The sequence below is a fragment of the Neomonachus schauinslandi genome, chromosome 10, assembly GCF_002201575.2.
Source record: "Neomonachus schauinslandi chromosome 10, ASM220157v2, whole genome shotgun sequence".
NCBI classification, from domain to species: Eukaryota; Metazoa; Chordata; class Mammalia; order Carnivora; family Phocidae; genus Neomonachus; species Neomonachus schauinslandi.
The window spans coordinates 48,326,312-48,345,544 of record NC_058412.1 but is presented as its reverse complement, the minus strand read 5'-3'; the positions used below and the strand labels follow the sequence as shown (position 1 = coordinate 48,345,544).

Sequence of the window (19,233 nt, the reverse complement as noted above, 5' to 3'; positions counted from 1 at the left end):
CTAATCTGGCTCTGGTCTCCCGTGGGGACAGAGAGAGGAAAGGGGGAAGCAGTGGATAAAATTAATGGGCCCCGTGGAGTTAGGGTGAGCAGATTTTGGCAAATAACTAGGAATATCCAAGAAGAATCAAAGATAATTCCAGGGTTGGAGATATAGAGGATTGGGAGATCAATGGTGTTGTGGATAATGAAGGGGAAATTGAAAGATTAGAGCAAGATAACTACAGGCAAAACTGAATGCTAGACCTAAAGAGAATACATTCTGGAAAAGTGCATTTGGGGGGGGGGGTTGGGTGACATCCACATAGAGGTGGAGATAGATGGAATGATGAGAACAGATAGACTCTCCAAGGGAAGACACTCTGAGGAGAGAAGCAGAGTTCTAAGGATTAAATCTTTCTTTCCACCAATTTCTACAAACATTATTTACAATGTGAAAGATGATGGAAGATATCAAAATTAATAATTTAAAGGAAGAAAAGGGAAAGGAGTACCCAGCTGGGAAAAAAGGAAAGTGTGATGTCCCTGAATTTGTTAGAAAAGCTTTAGCATGCTGGTAGGCCAGGGGCTGCTGGGAAGCTTGTTGGTGGAAAGTTGAGAATTTGGGGATGGTTTCAATAGCCTTGAGGGTTAAGAAGGAGCTGGATCTAAGTTGTATGTGGAAAAAAGGGAAGATTTTGTCTGATTTCTTATAGCACTCTCATTCTTCTTCCCCTGTAGGTGAGAGCAAGATAAAGGGAAGTGAGCTTCAGGCAGGGTCAGAGACCAATTGTAGTCAAACTACACATTTTCTGGGTTAGTGACAGCTAGGTCATTCATACCGCAAAGCTTGACCACAGGTGGGAACAAGGCAAGAGGATATTGCTGGAGGAGTTGGATGATATTGTGTCATCTCTAATTCATGGATGTTGTATATGCTGCTGCAGAATCAAACTCAAATTTGGCACCATAGAGAAAGAACTTTTATAGATCAAAGTGAAGCACACAAAGATGGGTTTGGCATAAATTGGGGGTTTGGGGGGCATCAGTCGTTCTCCAATAAATAGAAGAAGGCTAAAGAAAGGGTCCAACCTTATGTATACTGTGGCTTACCCAATTTCCTCTATTCTCAGTCTACCATTTCTTGAGACTCAGGTTCCAGGATTTACATTTGATCCGAAGCTTGGTGCTAGCCTGAGAGAGGACCTAATGCCTTCAGATGAGCTCAGTTCCATTCCTTAGGCATGTCACTGCAGGACACAGGCATCTCCAAACTCTTGGGTAGAGGGAGATTCACTCTCTATTGAAGAATCTGCCATTTCTTCTCTCAGCTGATTCAAGAGGTCTCTGCTCTCACTGGGAGGCAAGTTACTCAAGAAGTATGGAGGGGCCAACTCTACCAGCCTGACAGAGAGAGTCACAGTTAGATGATTTCTGTATCCTCCCTTATAATGCAGATTCTTAAACTTCTTCCCATTCCTTCCACAAGCCCTGTCCCCTCAAATCATATGTCACTACAGACCACTAAGATATCCTCTTCTCCTTAAGAGGATATCCTCTAACTCCCCAGCCATAATTTTGGCCCCAAGAAGAGGAATGGGCAGTGTAAGAGGGGTGTCAGGGAACTCACATCTGTGGCTGAATCTCAGAAACAATGGAAAGGCAGTTGTCTTTGGAAATGGAGAAATTGTGGTAAAGCACCCACGGCGGGGGTCTGGCTGGAGACCTGCGGCTTCGGTAGCAGCAGTATGGGGAAAGCTGGGCCACATGCTTATGTGTCAGGAGCAGGTAATTTCCAGTCCCGTCTGTGTCTCGGGCCACCTCAATTAAAAGCAAAGATAGTGAAGGAGTAAGTGAGGGAGAAAAGGAAGGCAGTAGGAAAAAGAAAAGAGGGGGGGTGCTGAGATAGAATTAGGAAGGGTGGTGAGAGTATAAAAAGTAGAGCATCATCTCTAGGTGTTAGAGTCCCTACCATATGGCATTTCCCATAGCCCCCTGCACCCCAATACCTCAAAGGAAAAGTTTCTCCTGCTTCTAAAAAATCCTTTGAATGGTCACCTGGACTCCAGTTTCAGAGATGGTCTATCAATTTTTGGTCCCTCTGCTTTCTACTCCTTTTATGACCTTCACCCCAACTCTTTCCCCTTACCTTAAGGAAGTATCCTGACACCAGCGCTTTCTGAAGGTCTCTGCGATTCTGCTCAGAGCCAAAGGCTGGCTGGGACAAGGGAAGTTCAATTCGTTGCATGAGTTCTAGGAGTTCACCTCGAAGTTTCTGGGCTTGGCACAATGCTGCCCAGTTGAGCCCCCGAGCCTGGCACCAAGCCTTGTCTGCTCCGCCTACAAGAGGAAAGGGCACAGCTATAGCTGCAGAGAGACCCTGAAGAGAACCCAGCCCTTGGCCAAAGGGCCTCCTCCTCTTAGGCACAAAGATCTACCAGCTGGTTGCACACCACTTTCCCCTCTTTGGAAAATACAAGATGCAGAGTGGGCTACTCACTCTGTATAAAGGCTTCATACACCTGGATCAGAGAACTGTGATCACCATCCATATGTTCCAGGGCCCGACGCAAGGCAGATTCTTCTGCAGAGAGTGGAGGATGGGTGAACCCAGGAGCAGCTGGAGGAGAAGAGAGGAAGGTCATTCTGGGGAATGAGAAAGATAGCAGTACAGAAGGAAGGGTGAAAAGGTAGGAAGTGTCACTTTGGGAAATTTATTCAAAAGACGTTGATAACTTTCTAGGTGCTTTGCACTTTATTAGACATTGAAGATAAACGAAAGACAGTCTCTGCCCTCAAGTAGCTTAGAGTCTGGTGAGAGAGATAAGCAAACTTGATCAGCACAACAGGTGTGTGGACCAATATTTGAAGCTTTTTTTAAAAGATTTTATTTATTTATTTGTCAGGGAGAGAGAGAGAACACAGGGGGAGTGGCAGGCAGAGGGAGAAGCAGGCTCCCCACTGAGCAGGGAGCCCGATGCGGGGCTTGATCCCAGGACGCTGGGATCATGACCTGAGTTGAAGGCAGACACTTAACCGACTGAGCCACCCAGGCATCCCAATATTTGAAGTTTTGTTAGGAATTAGCTCAGTAGAGAGGGGGCAGAGAGAATCTGAACTGTGGGCATGGCAAGGCACAGAAATTAGTAGCATGGCCTGTTTGGAGACCTGCATGCACCTAGAAAGGGTCAGGGGAGTGGCATGTGTGGCAGAGTGGCAGGAGACAAAGCTGGAGAGGTAGGTGTGGGTCAGGTCATGAGAGGCTGGATGTGCTGCGGCCAATGAGTTTACGTTCTGTCCAGAAGATAGAGAATAGCTGTTGAAGAAGAGTTTTGAGGGAAGAGAGTCCAAGTGTTTAAAGAAGTTTACTTGACAAGTTAGGAGGCTAAAGGAATCTACGCTGAGTGGTGGTGAGGATCTAACATTGGCATTGATAGTGAGTATGGAGACAAATAGATGAATTAAAAAAAAAAACAACATTTAGGAGATAAAACTGAAAGAACCTGGAGAAAGATTAGTCTAGAATGATGGTAGTGGAGCTGCAGAGATGATGGCATGGTTTTGTGGTGGTGGTGAGGGAAGAGTTTAAGCAAGTGTTTGAGTTTGGATCTGGGCTGGGTACTGTGGCCAATTCTGATAGAAATGCCCATCAGGCATCGGATATATAAATCTAAGATTCAGAAGAATGGTATTGTCAGGAGATAGTAGGTTTGGAAATTTTAAGTGTAAAGATGGCACTTCAGACTATGGGTGTGCATGAACTTGCTCAGAGAGTTCAAGGAATGAGAAGGCAAAAGGGGCAAGGATGGAACTCTGAGGTCCAATTTACAGTGGATGAGCAGAGGACAAAGAGCCAGGGAAGAGATGAAGGGAACGGCCGAACAGCCAGAGAAGTAGGATGAAAACCTGGAGGAGCAAGTCACAGAGGCTTAGGGAGGGGGCAGTTTCAAGGCAGGAGAGGTTGCATTTTCAAGTGTCAGAAGGTCATAAGGTATAAGGACTCAGAAGTATTCAGTGGGTTCAGCCTTGGTGGAAGGGGAGGGGTGGTGGGGGGTGAGGTGGTGGTCACTGCGGAACTGAGAGATTTGTCAGTATTATTGTGGGCCTGAGCCTGGGATGCAGTGGGCGGGAACACACCAGGCCGACTGGGGCAGAGGTGATTCTGCATTGCTGCAGGGGAGTAGAGGGTGGATGGAGAGGGGTGTGGAGCTTTAGTAATAACAGGAGAGATTTACACATGCTGGGGGCAAGGACCAGCACTGGGAAAAGGCTAAAAAGACACGAGAGGGCTAAGTGGTTAGGGCTGGTTTTTGGGGCACTGTAAAGGGAGCAGAGGGGAAAGAGCTGGTCTTGGGAACACCAGAACACCAGAAAGGGTGGGAAGGACTGAAGTGGCTGCAAGAGCCAGAGCGAGAAGTGATTTATACCAGTGAGCATGGAGGCGAGGGTGAGCATCTCATCCACACAGTCAAACTCGCAGGAGGCCAGCAGGGCTTTGGCCAGCTCAGGGGGCAGGGGGAACTCTGATAGGATGACTCCCAGGTCTGACAGGTTCCCATCATCATCCAGGGCTGCCAGGTAGTCCAAGTCTTCCAGGGCCTGCATCAGTGCTTCTGGAGCTGGTGAGGAAAGAAGGCTGATAGGGCCAGGAGTCTCAGAGCCAGGTCAGACAGCAGGACTTGGGCAGGGGGGTGCTCACCAGGCCGGTCCAGGAAGTGACACTCCCCAGGCTCTGCAATCTGTCTCCTCTTCAGAAGTAACACAAGGGGGCTCAGATTCTCCTCACATATCCTGGGTGCGGGCAGCGGGGGCGCCTCTAGTTCTAGGAAGGACTTAGGATACAGGCAGAGGCAGGACCCTGAGGGGAGAAAGACCTGGGAAAGAAGGCCTCTGTAGATTTCTCGGGGTTTGCGTGTGGGGACTCTTTTCATGTTTGATCTCAGGAAGGGCAGAGGCTCTTACCTGGTGGGACCCCTCTTGCCCGCAGTCTTCTTGCTTCTGCCTGACACTTGCTGATTGGTCTCAACACTTGGGATTCTGCTCGGATCTGAGGATTGTACACCTGTCGCCGCCCCACCCCCCCAACCAAGGCCAAGACAGTTCAGAGCGGGCCACTTCTATCTTTAGCCCCCACATCCCCTCATCTCTCTCACTCACACTTCGAAGCTCCAGTCCTGAATCAATGACATGTCGGATGGAAGGGAGGGAGAAGGAGAAGTCAGCCAGCCAGTGAGTGACCACGATCCTTCGGGCACCCAAGTCCATGTCCTCGTATGCAGCCTGAACAGCTGGGCCATGTCCTGGGTGAAGGGGCAGCACCCGTGGTGGAGGACCTCTGAGAGCCAAGGGCTCCACCTCCCTGGACAAGGATTCACAGCACAGCAAAATTTCCTGAAGAGAGGGGTGGGGCATTAAGGCAGTTCTCACCTTTTTGGTGACAAACCCCTTTGAAAAACTGATGAAAGCTATGGTTTTTCACTCTGAAAAAATGCACATACTCATAAAGTTGTTATAATTTCAGGAATTCACTGAGCCACAGTCTCTGTGTTAGATGGAGTCAAAAAAGGGGCGGTAGACCTCTTTACCCCGAAATCCTTGAGTTTGTCCTAAGGACTCCAACATAGTAAATGTTACAACTTCAATGTCCCTAACAAGCATTGCTCCAACTCCCCCAGGGAAGGAAGGCAGCATACACGAGAACCTTCTGCAGCCCATTTTTACCTCCTCACTGGGCAGGTACACTAGCACATCTCCTGGAGCCTCCTTCGTACACAATTCAAGCACAGCTTGGCAGGCAGCTTCCACTCGATCGGTAGGGACAGTGTCCCTGTATACAGGTGTGGGACACGCGCCAGGCCCTCTGGGTACATGCACAGTAGGAGGATGGCCCCAGAAGGCTTGGAGCTTAGGTTCAAGGGCAGGGTCAGTAACCACAACCACTCTCGAGTACCCTGGACGGTTTCCCAGCCTGGCATTTCGCAGTAGCCCCTGGAGCAAATCCGAGGCCACTGACCGCTCCTGAGCCTCATCCAGCACCAGCACGCCCCAGGCTCCCGTGCCCCGGGTTGAGGCCACCTCCTGTAGAAGCAGCCTGTCCCAGCAAAACCTGTTGACATGGGCAGTGGGCAGAGGAGTCAGTGTGGACACTGAACAACTCCAGAAGTCCAGGGGAACGTCTTCCTGGGAGGCCTAGATTTTGATAGTAAGGTCAGAAAAAGACGCCGTGAACCTGTATTGAGACCCACAACCTCACTGATGACGCTTTTTTCATAAGCTGTACTCCAGCTGGGCAAATGAGGCTCGTGATGAGGGTGAGATTGAATATCCAAGGTCCCTGCCTGGGGTTAAGGGCTTAATTCAGCATTGTGTCGTGCATGATCTACAGGGTGACATGGGCTGAGGGAGGGTTGGTGAGATGTCAGAGGACTGGGCTTGTTTCTACTGGGGGAGGGAAATCAGATTTGGGTCAGGCCTGCAAGAGGCCTCACCTGAGCAGGGTGTCTGGCCCAGTGCAGTCCTCCTGGGGAATGCTGTATCCAACCTCATGACCCAGGGTTATGTCCATCTCATCGGCAACCCGCATGGCCAGGCTCAGAGCTGCCAGAGGGTGGGGCTGAGTGACAGTTACTTGGCCTTCCTGGAACCCCCTGGCCAGTCCAAACTCTGCACACCACTGAGGGATCTGGGGTAGGAATAGGAAAGGACAACCAGTCAGTGAGATGTAGGATTCAGTCAGAAGTGCAGGGGGACTGTGGCCATTCTAATTTGGGGAGTCCCCTGGTCCTTCACCAGCCCCCCAGGGGCCAGTCTAACCCAGTCTCCCTTTGACCACTCCCCTCAAACCCCATGGAGCCCAATCCCCACCTTGCCAGTGGAAGGACCAGTTCTCTAGTCCCTCCCTTTGTCTACTCCCAGAATCTCCCCCCACCTGGGTGCTCTTGCCAGAGCCAGGCTCTCCAGACACCAGCACCACTCCACTGGGGCTACTCTCCAACTGCTCCAAGAAGATAAAGCGAGCAGCCCAGATGGGTAAGGCTCGGCGCTGCTCAAGCAGCTCGTAGTAGCGGGAAGAGAAGGGAAGACCGTCAAAGGGGTTCACAGCCAACTCAGACTCCCTGGGGTTTGGGCCAGACTCTTCTGCCAGCCCAAGACGCTGAGAGGCCATGGTAGCTGACTGGCAGTACCTACAGAAGGCAGGGCAGTGATTAAGGCCTCATATTAAAATGACTTACACCAACTTCCCACCCTTGATCCCTAACTTGTACCCTCAGGCAGTAATGCGCTGGGGTCTATCCTTCCCAGCATTTCTTGCCTGCCAGGAAACAGTGGAGACTTGAGTCTGAAAGTGTGGGACTATCAAAGTGGACTATTAACCTGTTAGTCAGGTAGTAAAATTCCTGTGACTAACACAGGGGGCCTCCAGGGCAGCAGGAATTATGGTAACCTGTGGGAAGGTTCCGAGGGGAAAAGGATAAAGAGATAAAGAACAGGAGGAGGAAAGGGGTAGGAAACGGGGAGCAGGGCCACAGGGATCCTGGATTCAAACCTGCTTGCAGCTCTGAGACGTGTCACGATGGCAGCCAGTTCCAGACCCACCCAGCCAGTCACCACCAACCCAGACCCGAGTGAAGTACAAAGGTAAATTCCGGCTCCACCCTGGGGCTTGGCTTAAACAGGAATCCTTAAGCCTGGTTTTGGGGTGGGGCCATTTGCTCCACCTTATTTAATTAGTCAGAAGCCTATGGAAAACAGGTTCCAGACACCACACTGAGCATGTGTACTCTACAGACAGTGTACATTGTGCTGTTAGTGAAAGGCATCTTGGGACTTGTAGTTTTGCAGCTGTCTCTTCACAAAGTGGGGCCAACACCCAAGCTAGGGTCCAGTTGCTGCTGGTCTTCAATTCAGTTACACTTCCATAGTATCACTCATTTCTTGACACGAAGGGGTGATTTCAACCATTTCTCACAAACCCACAAGGAGGCTCTCACCCCTGTTCCCCCCAACCAAGGGAAAAAGAACCTGCTCAGTGGGCTTTTGAGCCCCAGAGAGGCAACAGAGACCTTGAGTGAAAACCCTGAATTTAATATGATTTTGGGGGGAGCCCCATCCCTCCCTTTTTACCACCCACCCTTCCAGCCAGTTGTAAGTTGGGTGAGGGTTGCCCCCAGTCTCCGTCCTGCGGCTCTGGGTGCCATCCTGTGCTCAGTCAGCCTCCTGGGCCTGTCTCTCTGTGAATCTCCTGCGAGACATAGGAAGAAGACATTGTGTGGGCTTTGCCACATTAGCCCTATAATTAGCTCTCTTCTCCAACCTGCCCCTTCCTACCCACTGTCCTCTAAGCCCCTCACCTTCTCGCATATTCATAGAGTGCCTGCTTGCGCTCCTGTAGGCTCTCCTGCCGGGCCCAGGAGGACTTGGCAAATGTGAGGGCTGTGGGCTGAGGGGTCACCGGGCCAGAGCTGGGGAACTGAGGTGATCACAATGTCAGAGGGCTTGCGAAGTCATCATCATTAAACACGCATCGAATGCCTACTTTGCAAGAGAGGCACCGTGCTAGGGTCTCAGGATCAAAAAAGAGACATCAAGGATAGGGAGTATGTAGACTGCCCATCCCAGCCCTAGTCCTGGACCTAACCATTTCCTGGGTCTCACCTTGGGGGCGGAGGCTGTGGGAAGGGACTGGGTCCCTTCAGTGATATCTTCAGGCATGAACGCTACAGCTCCCTCAAGCAGATTAGTGATGGTCAAGTCTACACAGCCAGTTCTGGCTGGGGAGAAGGGAAGAGAGAAGAAGGGAGTCTGTTTCCTTGCTCACTTTCTCCCCTCACCACCCACTTTTCCTCTCTGCGCCTGTCTCCTGTGTGAGGCTACCCTTTCCCATACCCAGGTCTCTCTGGATGACGCCCAGTGGCACATGGGGTAAAACCTCCTTGACTCTCTGAGCCAGAGCTGCCAGCCGCACACCAGGAGAAGGGCCAGGGGAGGGAGGGAAAGAAGACTGGGCTGCAAAAAAGAAATCCGAAACATGGTGAGTGGAGAACTGGGAGGAAGGAGGCTGACTAGCACAGGAATAGGAAGGGAATCACAAGAGGCCGAGAAAACCCAAACAACTTTGTGTACAGAGACCACATACCTGACTGAGGGCGCAACCTGGGGTGTCTCTGTCGTTTCATGTGCTCTGCTTTGTCTGCTGGAGTGAGTCGTGTCCCTGTCTGGCCCAATTCTTTGGCCACCAGCTAGGGAGAATTGGAAGATTGAAACTGTCAAGGTCTCAAGACTTCCTCCTCCTACCCTTAAGGAAAAACCCCACCTCCACCCTGTCTGTGTACCCTACCACCTCTTGCACACGGATGGCAAACTCTTCATTCCCCTCCCCCAGCTGGCGATGAACAGGAGGGAGCCACCTGCAAAAAAAAAAATAATAATAATAATGTTTGTGTGCATCTAGGTAGAGGCTATCACCCTCTCCCCCTTTGATACTTCTTTTCATGTAACAGTTGTGATCAGGGTGGGGGGACAGTAAACACTTTGTATTGCCTCTGTGATAAAACCTTGATACTAAACGATCTGCAAATGGACAGGGAAGAGGCAACCTCCCTGACCTTGAGGTGAGCTTCTCCCAGCCACCAAAAAGTGAAGACAGTTAATACCTTACTTGATACACTGTGAAAGGGACGAAAAGTGACCACAGCAGTTCTGAGACCCAGGAGGCATCGGACACCGTCTGGAGGGAGGGCATGAAGTGAGTTCTAAGCCTGGGCCAGGAGTGGGAAACTTACCCTCCACGCCCCAGAGATTCCCTGTCCAACACACACTCACCACAGAGACTAGGGGTCTCTGGACTCGCAGGGTAAGAGGTTGTACCACATCCTGAATAGAAAATGGCCAGGAACTGGAAGATGGAAGAGAAAGTAGGATGGGATTCTAGCCAGCCGGTCAGCACCTGACTCAGAACAGAAAACTGTCAAACTGTACAAGTAAATAAATGAGGAATAGAGATACAGGAGAAAAGAACTAAAAGCGAACAGAAAAGAAATCAACTAGGACGCAAGAGGTAGGGCTGAAAACTGAAAACTCAAGGACCCCCAAGCCTGACCACCTACCCAGCTGGAGACCGATACCTGTGCTCACCCACCTGAAGCGCAGGAGCCCCTCCCGGCCATTGGTGGCCTCTTCCTCAGGGAATAGCAGCAGAGGGGTGGGAGGAAGCCTCGTGGAAGCACAGAATCTCTTGAGTGACTCCACCAATTCCCCCCGCCCATCCATCTCCATGAAGCCCCGAGACCAGCACACAAAACTTGGGGGACTGTTGAGTAGAGGCTGGGAATCGAGAAAAGAGAAAGCAAGAAAAGAACATTGGGAAGTGAGAAAAACTGACATATGGGATAAAGAAGCGGGATTAGGGGTGAGGCTCAGTATTTCGTGGTCCCCAAGGGAAACGCGGGCGGGCAAAGGGGAGCCGAGCTGAGCCCCAGGGAACCGCCCCGTGGAGCTCTCGGCTTCGCCCCCCACTCACGGTGCTACAGCTGGTGAGCAAGTTGACTATGTTATGGTCGAAAGGTGTCACGTGGTTGGAAATGAGGACCCTGACGCGGTGATCCCGGAGTCCGGAGTCCTCCTGCCGGGCTACGAGCCCCAGCACCGCACACATGGTCCGCACCACGAACCTGGGGGCGCAGGCAATGGTGACTTCACGGCCTCGGGCCGGGCCCAGCCCAGACCCTCCCGGAACCCCCAGGTCGTTACCTGCGAAGGACACTGTCTGGTAGAGCGCAGCTGACCAGGAAGACGTGGATCCCAAGAAAGAGGCGCAAGACGAGGAGGCAGAACCCGACTGGAGCGTAGAGCAGCAGCGCGAGGAGCAGGAAGCCGTCACCCGGGAGCCTGGGGGCGAAAGGCGGGGTGATCGGGCGCCGAAGCCCGCGTGGACGCGGGAGCCGGCCTCTTTACGCCAGGGCTCTTACCGGTGCGAGTCAAAGAGCCGCTCCGGCCCCAGCGCCGGGGAAGGATCCATTGCTGCTCCTTTAGGGCTGTCCGGCCGCCGCCGCCATCTTCGCGCCCCGCCGCAGGGGCTCCTGGGAAGGCGGAGTCTTCGGGCATCCGCCCAGGGTGCCGGCACCCGAGGTCTTGAGGCGCCCCGGAAGGGCTAGTGTCCCAGCATGCCTCGCGGGCCCTTGGGCCACCTCATAACTCGCGTCCCGCGGGGACCACAACTCCCGGCATTCGCGGGGCGGGGGCGGAGTCGGCCTCCCGGAATCCTGGGTCCCGGCGTGCACTTCTGGAGGACTTCAGGTACCGACGTGCCCCGCGTCCCTCGGTCCGCTAGCTCGCATCCAGGGCGCCGCCTCTGTGTAGGGCGGGCGAGGAGGCAGCCGAGGCGGAGCTGATGGCTGCACTGAGGGCGGGGCGGGGTGCAGGCTGGAACCTCCGGGGATGGCGGGCTTTGGGGGGGGTTCGCTGGGGGAAGGGACCCCTGTTGACCCCTGACCTCCGGGCCTTGCTGACGTCAGGAACTCCTGACCCTCGGGCCCGAGTGACTTATGGGACCCCCAGTCTCCTGGCCCGGTTGTCTGTGGGGGTCCCTGAACCACGGACGTGTCTGACGTCGGGGACTTGGGATTCCCGAGCACGGCTGACTGCAGGGACCCCAGATCCCAGGACCCGGGAGGTCTCAGGGACCCCTGGAACCCGTCTGCGCGTATGGCTGGCGGTGGCGCTGGGCGCTGGGGGGGCAGTGCTGTTGTTATTGTGGGGCGGGGGTCGGGGTCCCCCAGCGGTCCTCGCCTCGGTCCTTGGCTCGCCGCCCACCTCTCCCCGGAGCCAGTACAACTTCATCGCAGACGTGGTGGAGAAGACAGCACCTGCTGTGGTTTATATCGAGATCTTGGGCCGGTAACGGTGGGGAAGAGCAGAAGGCACCCAAACCGCGGGCTAGAGGGCGGGCGAGCAGGGGTCTGAGCCTCCTTACATCCTTGCTTTCCCCCCATCCCAGGCACCCTTTCTCGGGCCGCGAAGTCCCTATCTCGAATGGCTCAGGATTCGTGGTGGCTGCCGACGGGCTCATCGTAACCAACGCTCATGTGGTGGCTGATCGGCGCCGGGTCCGTGTGAGGCTGCTTAGCGGTGACACGTATGAGGCCATGGTCACAGCTGTGGATCCCGTGGCAGACATTGCCACGCTGAGGATTCAGACCAAGGTGGGGGTCTGGGCAGGCTGGGTCTGGTTGGGGCTGTGAATTTGGTCACATCTCCAGGTGACAGTTCTCTTGTACCCATTCTCCCCTCAGGAACCTCTCCCCACACTACCCCTGGGACGCTCAGCTGATGTCCGGCAAGGGGAGTTTGTTGTTGCCATGGGAAGTCCCTTTGCACTGCAGAATACGATCACTTCTGGCATTGTCAGCTCTGCTCAGCGTCCAGCCAGAGACCTGGGCCTCCCCCAAACCAATGTGGAATACATCCAGACTGATGCAGCTATTGATGTGCGTTCTGACATAAGAGAAATGACAAACTAGGTTGGGGGTTGGGGGAGAGGCTGTGGGGTGCAGGCACCAACTGTGATAGATGGTGGATGAGCCTATATACAGAGGTTGGGCTGGGAAAGGAGAGAATTTGGAGAAAGTGCCTACATCCTGGTCATGCCCCCAGACATAGAGTCCCTGGATCTCTTCCATATTTTCTCCTTGTCCTGCAGTTTGGAAACTCTGGAGGTCCTCTGGTTAACCTGGTGAGTGGGACATCCTTCTTTCCAAGAATCCCTGCCCCAGGTCAGTGTGAGAAGGGGTGTGCTTCCCCTAATTCAATGATGTTTGGTTAAGTTTCTGAGCATTCTCCTGTTGGCTATCTCCCAGAATCCAGCAAGGTTTCCCCAACTCCCCAATACTCCCAGGTACTCTTGTTTAGGTAGTCCCATCTCCTACTATGTGTCTGAGCTAGGGAATAGTGGGCTCTATCCCTGCAGGATGGGGAGGTGATTGGAGTGAATACCATGAAGGTCACAGCTGGAATCTCTTTTGCTATCCCTTCTGATCGCCTTCGAGAGTTTCTGCATCGTGGGGAAAAGAAGAGTGAGCCTGGCTTGGCGGGGGGGGATTCCTTTAAGTGGTGGGAGGGGCATTCACTGGGCTTTGCTGGGGGGGCTGTCTATTGGGAGGAAAGGGTTGGGGAAGGAAGGAGGTAACTGGGTGAGGCTCATTTGTCCCTCTATCACAGATTCCTGGTTTGGAATCAGTGGGTCCCAGCGCCGCTACATTGGGGTGATGATGCTGACCCTGACTCCCAGGTATGAGCTTTAGGGGTAGTGACCTGTAGGACCACCAGTGTGTTCAGTTGTGGGCAACTGGCACTTCTGTTGAGCTTTGTTCTCAATTTTATCTTTATCTAAGATACGTTGCCTCACACTTGGAGCTATCAGAAGAGCTGTTCTCTCCCATGATCTTGACTTTCTCACTCCAATCCATCTTGTACGCCTGCTACCAGATTGATTGCATCCTGTTACTGCTTTGATTTAAAAACTTAATTAACCTGGTATTTAGGGGCCATTTTCCATTTGTCTCCAATTTAACCTTCCAGATCTGGCTTCTTACATGAATATATTCTGTTCCAGCCAACCTGATTTCCTACTCCCATGGTTTTATTTATGTTGTTCTTGCTTTATATAGTTAAATACCAGAACCATTCTTCTAGGCTCAGCTTTTAAGTTCTACTCTCTCCTTAAAGTTTCTCTTAGAATTCTAGAATGACATTAGTGTTATTGTCTTAATACTATGTATCACTTGGAATTAGTTACCTTTTATATATATGTCCCACTTCCTAACTTCCAGAAGGCAGAAAGCCAGTTGCCTTTGTATCCAGAGTATCTAGTGCATGCCCTTGTCCATGCAGCTGTCAGTGTGCTGATGCGAGATTTGAGGTGAACGCAAGATGGGGAGAGTGCCTTGGTGTGGTTAACAGAGTGATCTCTGTCCTTTCAGCATCCTTGCTGAACTACAGCTTCGAGAACCAAGCTTTCCCGATGTTCAGCATGGTGTGCTCATCCATAAAGTCATCCTGGACTCCCCTGCACACCGGTGAGGGAGAGACTGCTTTGTGAGGTGGGGATGGGTGAGGTGTGCATGTGCCCTTGAACTGGGCTGTCTATTCCCTCCTTTCTTTCTCTGTCCGTCTTTCACCATAGGGCTGGTCTACGGCCGGGTGATGTGATCTTGGCCATTGGGGAGCAGCTGGTACAAAACGCTGAAGATATTTATGAAGCTGTTCGAACCCAATCCCAGCTGGCAGTGCGCATCCGGCGGGGACCGGAAACATTGACCTTATATGTGACCCCTGAAGTCACAGAATGAGTGGGTCAGCAGAAGTATGAGGCTCCTGCTCTGATTTCCACCTTGCTTTCCTGGCCTAGGCTCTGAGGGTACCTGGACAGAGGATTAAATGAACCAGTGGGGGGCAGGTCCCTCCAACCACCAGCACCAATCCCTGGGCTCTGAGGAATCATAAAAATGCTTTTTATATAAAATAAAATTATACCTAGCATCATGTTATAGTCAAAAATAAGGGGGGTACTGATCTTTTCCCCCACAAAAAGGCTAGAGGTAAAGCTGTATCCCCCCCTCAACTGAGGGGAGATACTGGAGCTGACCATTCTGACCTCCCTATTCAAGAAAACCAGCTGCTGCTGTCTGTTGTTCTGGGCAGTTAATCAGGTGCTGCTCTTTGTCGTGTGCTTGGCTCGGTGCTGGGCCTGGGAGCAAAAATTCCCCACGCTTGGCCACGGATCCGGCAGCTGGCCTAGGAAGGAGGGCGATAACCTCGGCTTGACAGTCCACCTCCATAATGCACACTAGATGAGTGCGGCTGGCCTGCTGATATCTGGGGTTCCTTGGTAAGCTCCTGAGGTAATGGCAGCCTCAGACCCCCGCCCTTAGGGGCCAGTGGTGGTTTGCGGAGGAGGGTGGCAGCACCTTAGACGATCTGGTTGCTGGTCTGGCCTGGGTAGCGCTCAAATCTCCGGTTGGCCTCTTCACTGAAGGCATCGCCTACAAGGTGAATGGGCAGTTTAGGTGGGGAAACAGACCCATTGTGGGGAAGGGTGGGTAGAAGTGGAGAGGCTGGGAGATCCAGAGGTGGGTGGGAAGACACAGAACCAACTTAGGCAGACGAGAATGAAGGTCTTTCCCTCCCATCCCCCAGTCTCTCTGGGCTCCTCTTCCCACCAAATACCAATGTGGCAGTTGTGCACCCAGATGCGGTGCCCGTCGTATTTGCAGTTACATTTCATTGCATTGTTGGTGAAGTCGCTTTCTGCTACTTCAAAATTGGGGTTGATGACCACCTGTGAGTGGGAGAAAGGCAACAGAACCAGTTGTAGTCCTCAAATCCAAGGGTGTCTTTAACAAACATTCCTCCCACTTGCCAGCTGGATCTCAGGCCCCCGGCACCTGCAGAATGTAGTTTCCTGGCTTCACATCTGTGATGTCAATCCACTGGCAGTCGATGTCATGCCGGTAGAGATCCCAGCAACCCACAGTAATGCCCTGCTCTCCAAAGTTGGCACACTCATACCTCTTGGAGACATCTGAGAGGGATTGGCATATGTCAGTGTGAGGCAAGGCTGTGGGATGGAGATACCGGCGTCTGTTCGAGGCCCAACTCACCTTCCTGACATTCAGTGTCTTCTAGACAGAAACTAGCTTTGTGGCCCTCAGCCACCTTGGTGCCATTGGGGGTCAGGATATCATAGTGGGTGAAGATGTCCATGCTGTGGTAGTGCCTGTGGGGACAAGGGGACCCCTGTTGCCTTCCCTACCCCCCACGGGTTTGCCCCATCTCCAGTGACCTTGCCCTTCTGCTTGTCCCCTCACCCGTGACACTCGTGCCACACCCAGGAATGGCGCCCAGCCTTGGGCCTGAAGTCCGCTCGTCCCAGGTTGTGGATCTGGGAGGAGAACCGGAGGAGACGCCTGTGGCCGTAGGGCCAGTTGGCCGAGCGGGCGGAGCGAGCCAGGCAGTTCTCTTCGGCGGCGCAGTAGAGCATGTGCAGGGGCCGGTCCTCGATGTAGGCCGTCTCCTGCACCAGGGCCGAGTGCAGCAGCAGATCTGATGCAGCTGCCCCCAGGAAGGAAACAGAGTGTGGGAGGTCGGTGCTGGGGGTGGGGGGCAGACGGGGGTGCCTCTCCTCCCCCTGCTGGGGGGAGAGGCTGGTTCTTCACAGGCAAGGAGTACCCCTCCAGCTTACAGCTCTCTTTTTCTCTCCAAGGGGGTGGCGCAGAGCCTCCCTTCCCTGGGTTCACTCACTCTCAGAACAGATGACTCCAGCAGTGAAGCGGGTTCCTGTTCTCTTGCAGGCAATGTGGGTGCTGTGATGAGCACATTGGTCCAGGGACAGCTCAGACCCTGTGCAGCGCACTCCACTCATCACCACCTCTGTGGTATTCCCTGAATCCCAGTACCAGGTCTCCTGGGAACATACGTTGGTGTTTCTGTGAGCCCCACCATCCAGCCTCTTGGGCCAAGGGACTCATCTCCACAGTCCTCTACCCCAGACACAGGCTTTGGAGGCAAAGGCCTTGGTTTCCCTCCCCCCACTCACCTGTAGGCCATGGTTGGCATAACCCAGTCCAAGTTGCCTACAGGCCACCATGGCCTCCAGTGTCCCCCAGTCATCCCCACAGATGAGGCCCCAGCGAAGGGACCCAGGTCCCCCTGTTTGCACCTCCACTCGCCCCTCATGTCGGCTGCGGCCCCCACTGAGTCGGATCTGTAGTGACACAGAATGGAAGTTCTGGGTAAGCTTTTGCAGCAGGCGTGTGGCTGACGGGAGATTCAGAGGCACATAAGGGCTGGCAAGTGGGGGCATTGGATGGGAGCTGCCGGATGGTGGGGGCCTGGGACAGTGGGCTGGGAAGCTGTCAGGCTGCACATCATGACCAGGGCTGGAGAGGATGCAAGATCCCTGAACTGAACTGGAAAGAAAACTGACCTTGGTCTCTACCCCAGTGTAGGGAAGGTTGCATCGGACTCCAGCATCCTGGCTATGGGAACAGTCCTCGGCTGTGATATTCTTGTGGGGGCACTTCCAGAGGGAGGGTTCCTGTCCAGAGCATCGAACTTCACTTAAGTGGATGGCACCCATGCCTAGGGTGAGAGGCCAAAGACCAGGAGGTTATAACTGGACCTTCACTGTCTGCCTCGGGGTCTCCTTCCCAAGGAATGTACCCCCCAGGAGAGTGTGTACCTTCTCCTTCCCTCTTCCTCCCATCTTCATCCCCCTCACCCTGCCCCATGCGGGCACCACTCAGAGCCTCTCGAGCACTCCCGAAGCCCAGCTCCCGACACACCACGCTGGCTGCCTGCAGGTCCCACTTGCGGTCACAGACTGTGCCCCACGTGCTGGCCTTCAGGACTTCCACCCGGCCCTCTCCAGGGTGGGCCCCACCCTTTAGACGCACTCGGGTCTATAGAGGAGAGAGATGTGCCCAAAAGCAGTGAATGGAAACATCAGCACAGAGGGCTAAGTAGACCTGGGAGATGAATGAGATTCTGGTGGGAGGGAGGGGGTGGTTTCAGGTCTGTGGCCCACCCCCTGGAGAGAGGTTCCTCTCTATCCTCAAAGGTCAGGGCTGTGCTTAGTCAGGGGGTGGCTAGGCTATGGGGTTCTCCACCTGGGGTGGGGAAGGTTATAGTCACTGTCTCACACACCTCCCCCTGAGGCTTCGACTGTTGTTGCTTCTTCTGGCCACTGGACGCTGCGTAGAGAGGGCCTGGCACACAGCTCACCACCGCAGGGGCCCCCCCCAGGGCACCTGGTGGTGTCATTGGCACGATAGAACTCCAAGGAGCAGAGGGAGAGGTGGGCCTCGGTGCCCACGCACGCCACCCCATGCAGACCAAAGGAGTGTTGCTGCCGCTGGGCCAGCAGCCTGGGGGGACAGGAGTGGGGTGCAGTAGGGTAAAACAATGCTCCTACCTCTTTGCCCACAACCCTCCTCCCCTCCGTGCCTCCACCATCCCCCAACCTTTCGTGACCATTTTATCCCTTCTTCTTCCCCTCTTTGCTGCATTTCCCTCCATAGAGACAAAGGGAACAGGCAAGTTTCCAGGCTGAAAAAGCCCAGATTACCCAGACAGGAGGGTTTGGGGGGACCTGCAGCCAAGACCTCTCTGGGCAGGACAGCTAGTCTTGACTTGCCTGACAGAAACCTTGCTCCAAATGGTTTCAGGCTGCTGGCCCTAACGGAGGCTGGGGTTGAGACTGCTGTGCAGAGAGAGGGGGGCAAGCCAGGACTGCCCGGCTGAAAGAGATGGGCAGGAAGGAGTGGCTGACACAAACAGGAAGCCTGAAGAGCCAGCGGGGGGTGCACAGCCTGCTATTACGCAGAGACTGAGATCTGAATCAGGGTCAGGATGTAAAGGAGTGAGTCAGTTTTGGGTCTACATGGCTTCTCCGAGGCCAGAGAGTCTTCCAGGCCAGAATGTGATGGGTAGTTATGAGAAGAATATACCAGAATGTGGACACAGGGAAGGACTGGGCTGGCACATGTGGGAATGAAGATGTAGAAATGTAAGACAGACAAAAGTTAGAGACCACATGGCCAGAGGGGAGTGAATACGCACAACAGAATGGAATGGTAGAGATCTCTCCAGACCTGAGCTGAGCTTTAATAAGGTAGTCCATATTTCTGCGATGTAAATGTAACAGAATGTTCCATAGCCACCCAAGCACGAAAATGAGACTAAACCAGAGACATTAAAACTTGGAAGCACTTAGGAGAGATGACTTGTGAGATCGAGGGGGCTTGTTTACTGACACTAACAGAGTGAGAGATGGCAGTGGGGCACGCGATGAGAGCAGTGTCCAGGGAGAAGGGCTCGTATTGGTGAAGTGAGCCTGCGAGGCTGGCTTGGCAATGAGTTATTGTAGTAACGTGCCCGTCACTTGATGTCAGAGGAAGGAAGAGTTCTGACGACTTGAAGTCACTGGCTAGAGGACGCAGAGAAGAGGGAAAGTTTATAAATACAACAGACAAAGGAAGCCTGGAGACTCTACAGAATACCTTTGGAGGCTCAGGATCAGTGGATTCTGAAGCTCAGACAGATCAGGTACTCTCCCAAAGTCCTGTGTGGCTGAAAATAAAAGTCAAAGAGGCCATCACAGGAAAAAGCGATTGCTCTTTTAAACTTCCTCCTCCCCTTTCTCCACAAGGAACACAGTAAAAACAGCAGTGTGCAGTTGAGTTTGCGGTTCAGGGAAGAC

The 19,233-nt window shown here is 53.3% G+C and overlaps 4 protein-coding genes across 6 annotated transcripts; 1 reads left to right on the top strand and 3 right to left on the bottom strand.

The window, feature by feature from the left end:
• Positions 1 to 944: 944 nt before the first annotated feature.
• On the bottom strand, positions 945 to 7,615 carry DQX1 (DEAQ-box RNA dependent ATPase 1). Its single transcript, XM_021699151.2, has 12 exons — positions 7,525 to 7,615; positions 6,907 to 7,162; positions 6,467 to 6,660; positions 5,700 to 6,084; positions 5,136 to 5,369; positions 4,941 to 5,040; positions 4,678 to 4,836; positions 4,406 to 4,597; positions 2,479 to 2,598; positions 2,128 to 2,318; positions 1,609 to 1,799; positions 945 to 1,382 (listed from the first exon to the last, which is right to left on the bottom strand). The coding sequence occupies exons 2-12, from the start codon at positions 7,141 to 7,143 to the stop codon at positions 1,226 to 1,228; spliced, it is 2,160 nt and encodes a 719-aa protein (XP_021554826.2). The 5' UTR covers positions 7,144 to 7,162; positions 7,525 to 7,615; the 3' UTR covers positions 945 to 1,225.
• A 51-nt stretch (positions 7,616 to 7,666) lies between these two features.
• Positions 7,667 to 11,081, bottom strand: AUP1 (AUP1 lipid droplet regulating VLDL assembly factor). The gene is given in 13 exon segments (XM_021699092.1): positions 7,667 to 8,220; positions 8,330 to 8,448; positions 8,634 to 8,749; positions 8,865 to 8,984; positions 9,115 to 9,217; positions 9,319 to 9,385; positions 9,632 to 9,705; positions 9,801 to 9,873; positions 10,117 to 10,301; positions 10,498 to 10,648; positions 10,728 to 10,865; positions 10,946 to 11,040; positions 11,043 to 11,081. Coding segments are annotated over 13 exon segments (1,317 nt in total). The 3' UTR covers positions 7,667 to 8,183.
• A 221-nt stretch (positions 11,082 to 11,302) lies between these two features.
• HTRA2 (HtrA serine peptidase 2) lies at positions 11,303 to 14,516 on the top strand. Of its 3 annotated transcripts, XM_021699100.1 has the most exons (8): positions 11,303 to 11,873; positions 11,974 to 12,178; positions 12,269 to 12,463; positions 12,676 to 12,708; positions 12,943 to 13,048; positions 13,194 to 13,263; positions 13,955 to 14,050; positions 14,158 to 14,516. In XM_021699100.1, exons 1-8 carry the CDS (start codon positions 11,368 to 11,370, stop codon positions 14,321 to 14,323), a joined length of 1,377 nt encoding a protein of 458 aa, XP_021554775.1. In that variant the 5' UTR covers positions 11,303 to 11,367; the 3' UTR covers positions 14,324 to 14,516. The 3 variants fall into 3 exon arrangements, with proteins under 3 accessions (XP_021554775.1, XP_044774543.1, XP_044774544.1); XM_044918608.1 differs by lacking the exon at positions 13,955 to 14,050 and having other exon boundaries at positions 14,158 to 14,510; XM_044918609.1 differs by lacking the exons at positions 12,269 to 12,463; positions 13,955 to 14,050 and having other exon boundaries at positions 14,158 to 14,510.
• A 110-nt stretch (positions 14,517 to 14,626) lies between these two features.
• On the bottom strand, positions 14,627 to 18,019 carry LOXL3 (lysyl oxidase like 3). Its single transcript, XM_021699193.2, has 10 exons — positions 17,679 to 18,019; positions 17,254 to 17,434; positions 16,960 to 17,114; positions 16,570 to 16,737; positions 16,275 to 16,437; positions 15,842 to 16,085; positions 15,635 to 15,750; positions 15,419 to 15,555; positions 15,201 to 15,312; positions 14,627 to 15,016 (listed from the first exon to the last, which is right to left on the bottom strand). The coding sequence occupies exons 1-10, from the start codon at positions 17,859 to 17,861 to the stop codon at positions 14,943 to 14,945; spliced, it is 1,533 nt and encodes a 510-aa protein (XP_021554868.2). The 5' UTR covers positions 17,862 to 18,019; the 3' UTR covers positions 14,627 to 14,942.
• Between the last annotated feature and the right edge of the window lie 1,214 nt (positions 18,020 to 19,233).

What these genes read in the sequence shown, in the direction of transcription:
- DQX1 (XM_021699151.2), bottom strand. Translation starts at nt 7,143, where the DNA reads ATGGCCTCTCAGCGTCTTGGGCTGGCAGAAGAGTCTGGCCCAAACCCC. An exon ending in GTATGAAGCCTTTATACAGA is followed by an intron (nt 2,319 to 2,478) that starts GTGAGTAGCCCA and finishes TTCCTCTTGTAG; the next exon opens with GCGGAGCAGACAAGGCTTGG. An exon ending in TCTGAGATTCAGCCACAGAT is followed by an intron (nt 1,383 to 1,608) that starts GTGAGTTCCCTG and finishes TCTCTCTGTCAG; the next exon opens with GCTGGTAGAGTTGGCCCCTC.
- LOXL3 (XM_021699193.2), bottom strand. Translation starts at nt 17,861, where the DNA reads ATGGGGTGGCGTGCGTGGGCACCGAGGCCCACCTCTCCCTCTGCTCCT. An exon ending in TGGAGTCATCTGTTCTGAGA is followed by an intron (nt 16,086 to 16,274) that starts GTGAGTGAACCC and finishes TCCTGGGGGCAG; the next exon opens with CTGCATCAGATCTGCTGCTG. An exon ending in GGTGCACAACTGCCACATTG is followed by an intron (nt 15,017 to 15,200) that starts GTATTTGGTGGG and finishes TTCACCTTGTAG; the next exon opens with GCGATGCCTTCAGTGAAGAG.
- HTRA2 (XM_021699100.1), top strand. Translation starts at nt 11,368, where the DNA reads ATGGCTGCACTGAGGGCGGGGCGGGGTGCAGGCTGGAACCTCCGGGGA. An exon ending in TATATCGAGATCTTGGGCCG is followed by an intron (nt 11,874 to 11,973) that starts GTAACGGTGGGG and finishes CCCCCATCCCAG; the next exon opens with GCACCCTTTCTCGGGCCGCG. An exon ending in GAGGTCCTCTGGTTAACCTG is followed by an intron (nt 12,709 to 12,942) that starts GTGAGTGGGACA and finishes CTATCCCTGCAG; the next exon opens with GATGGGGAGGTGATTGGAGT.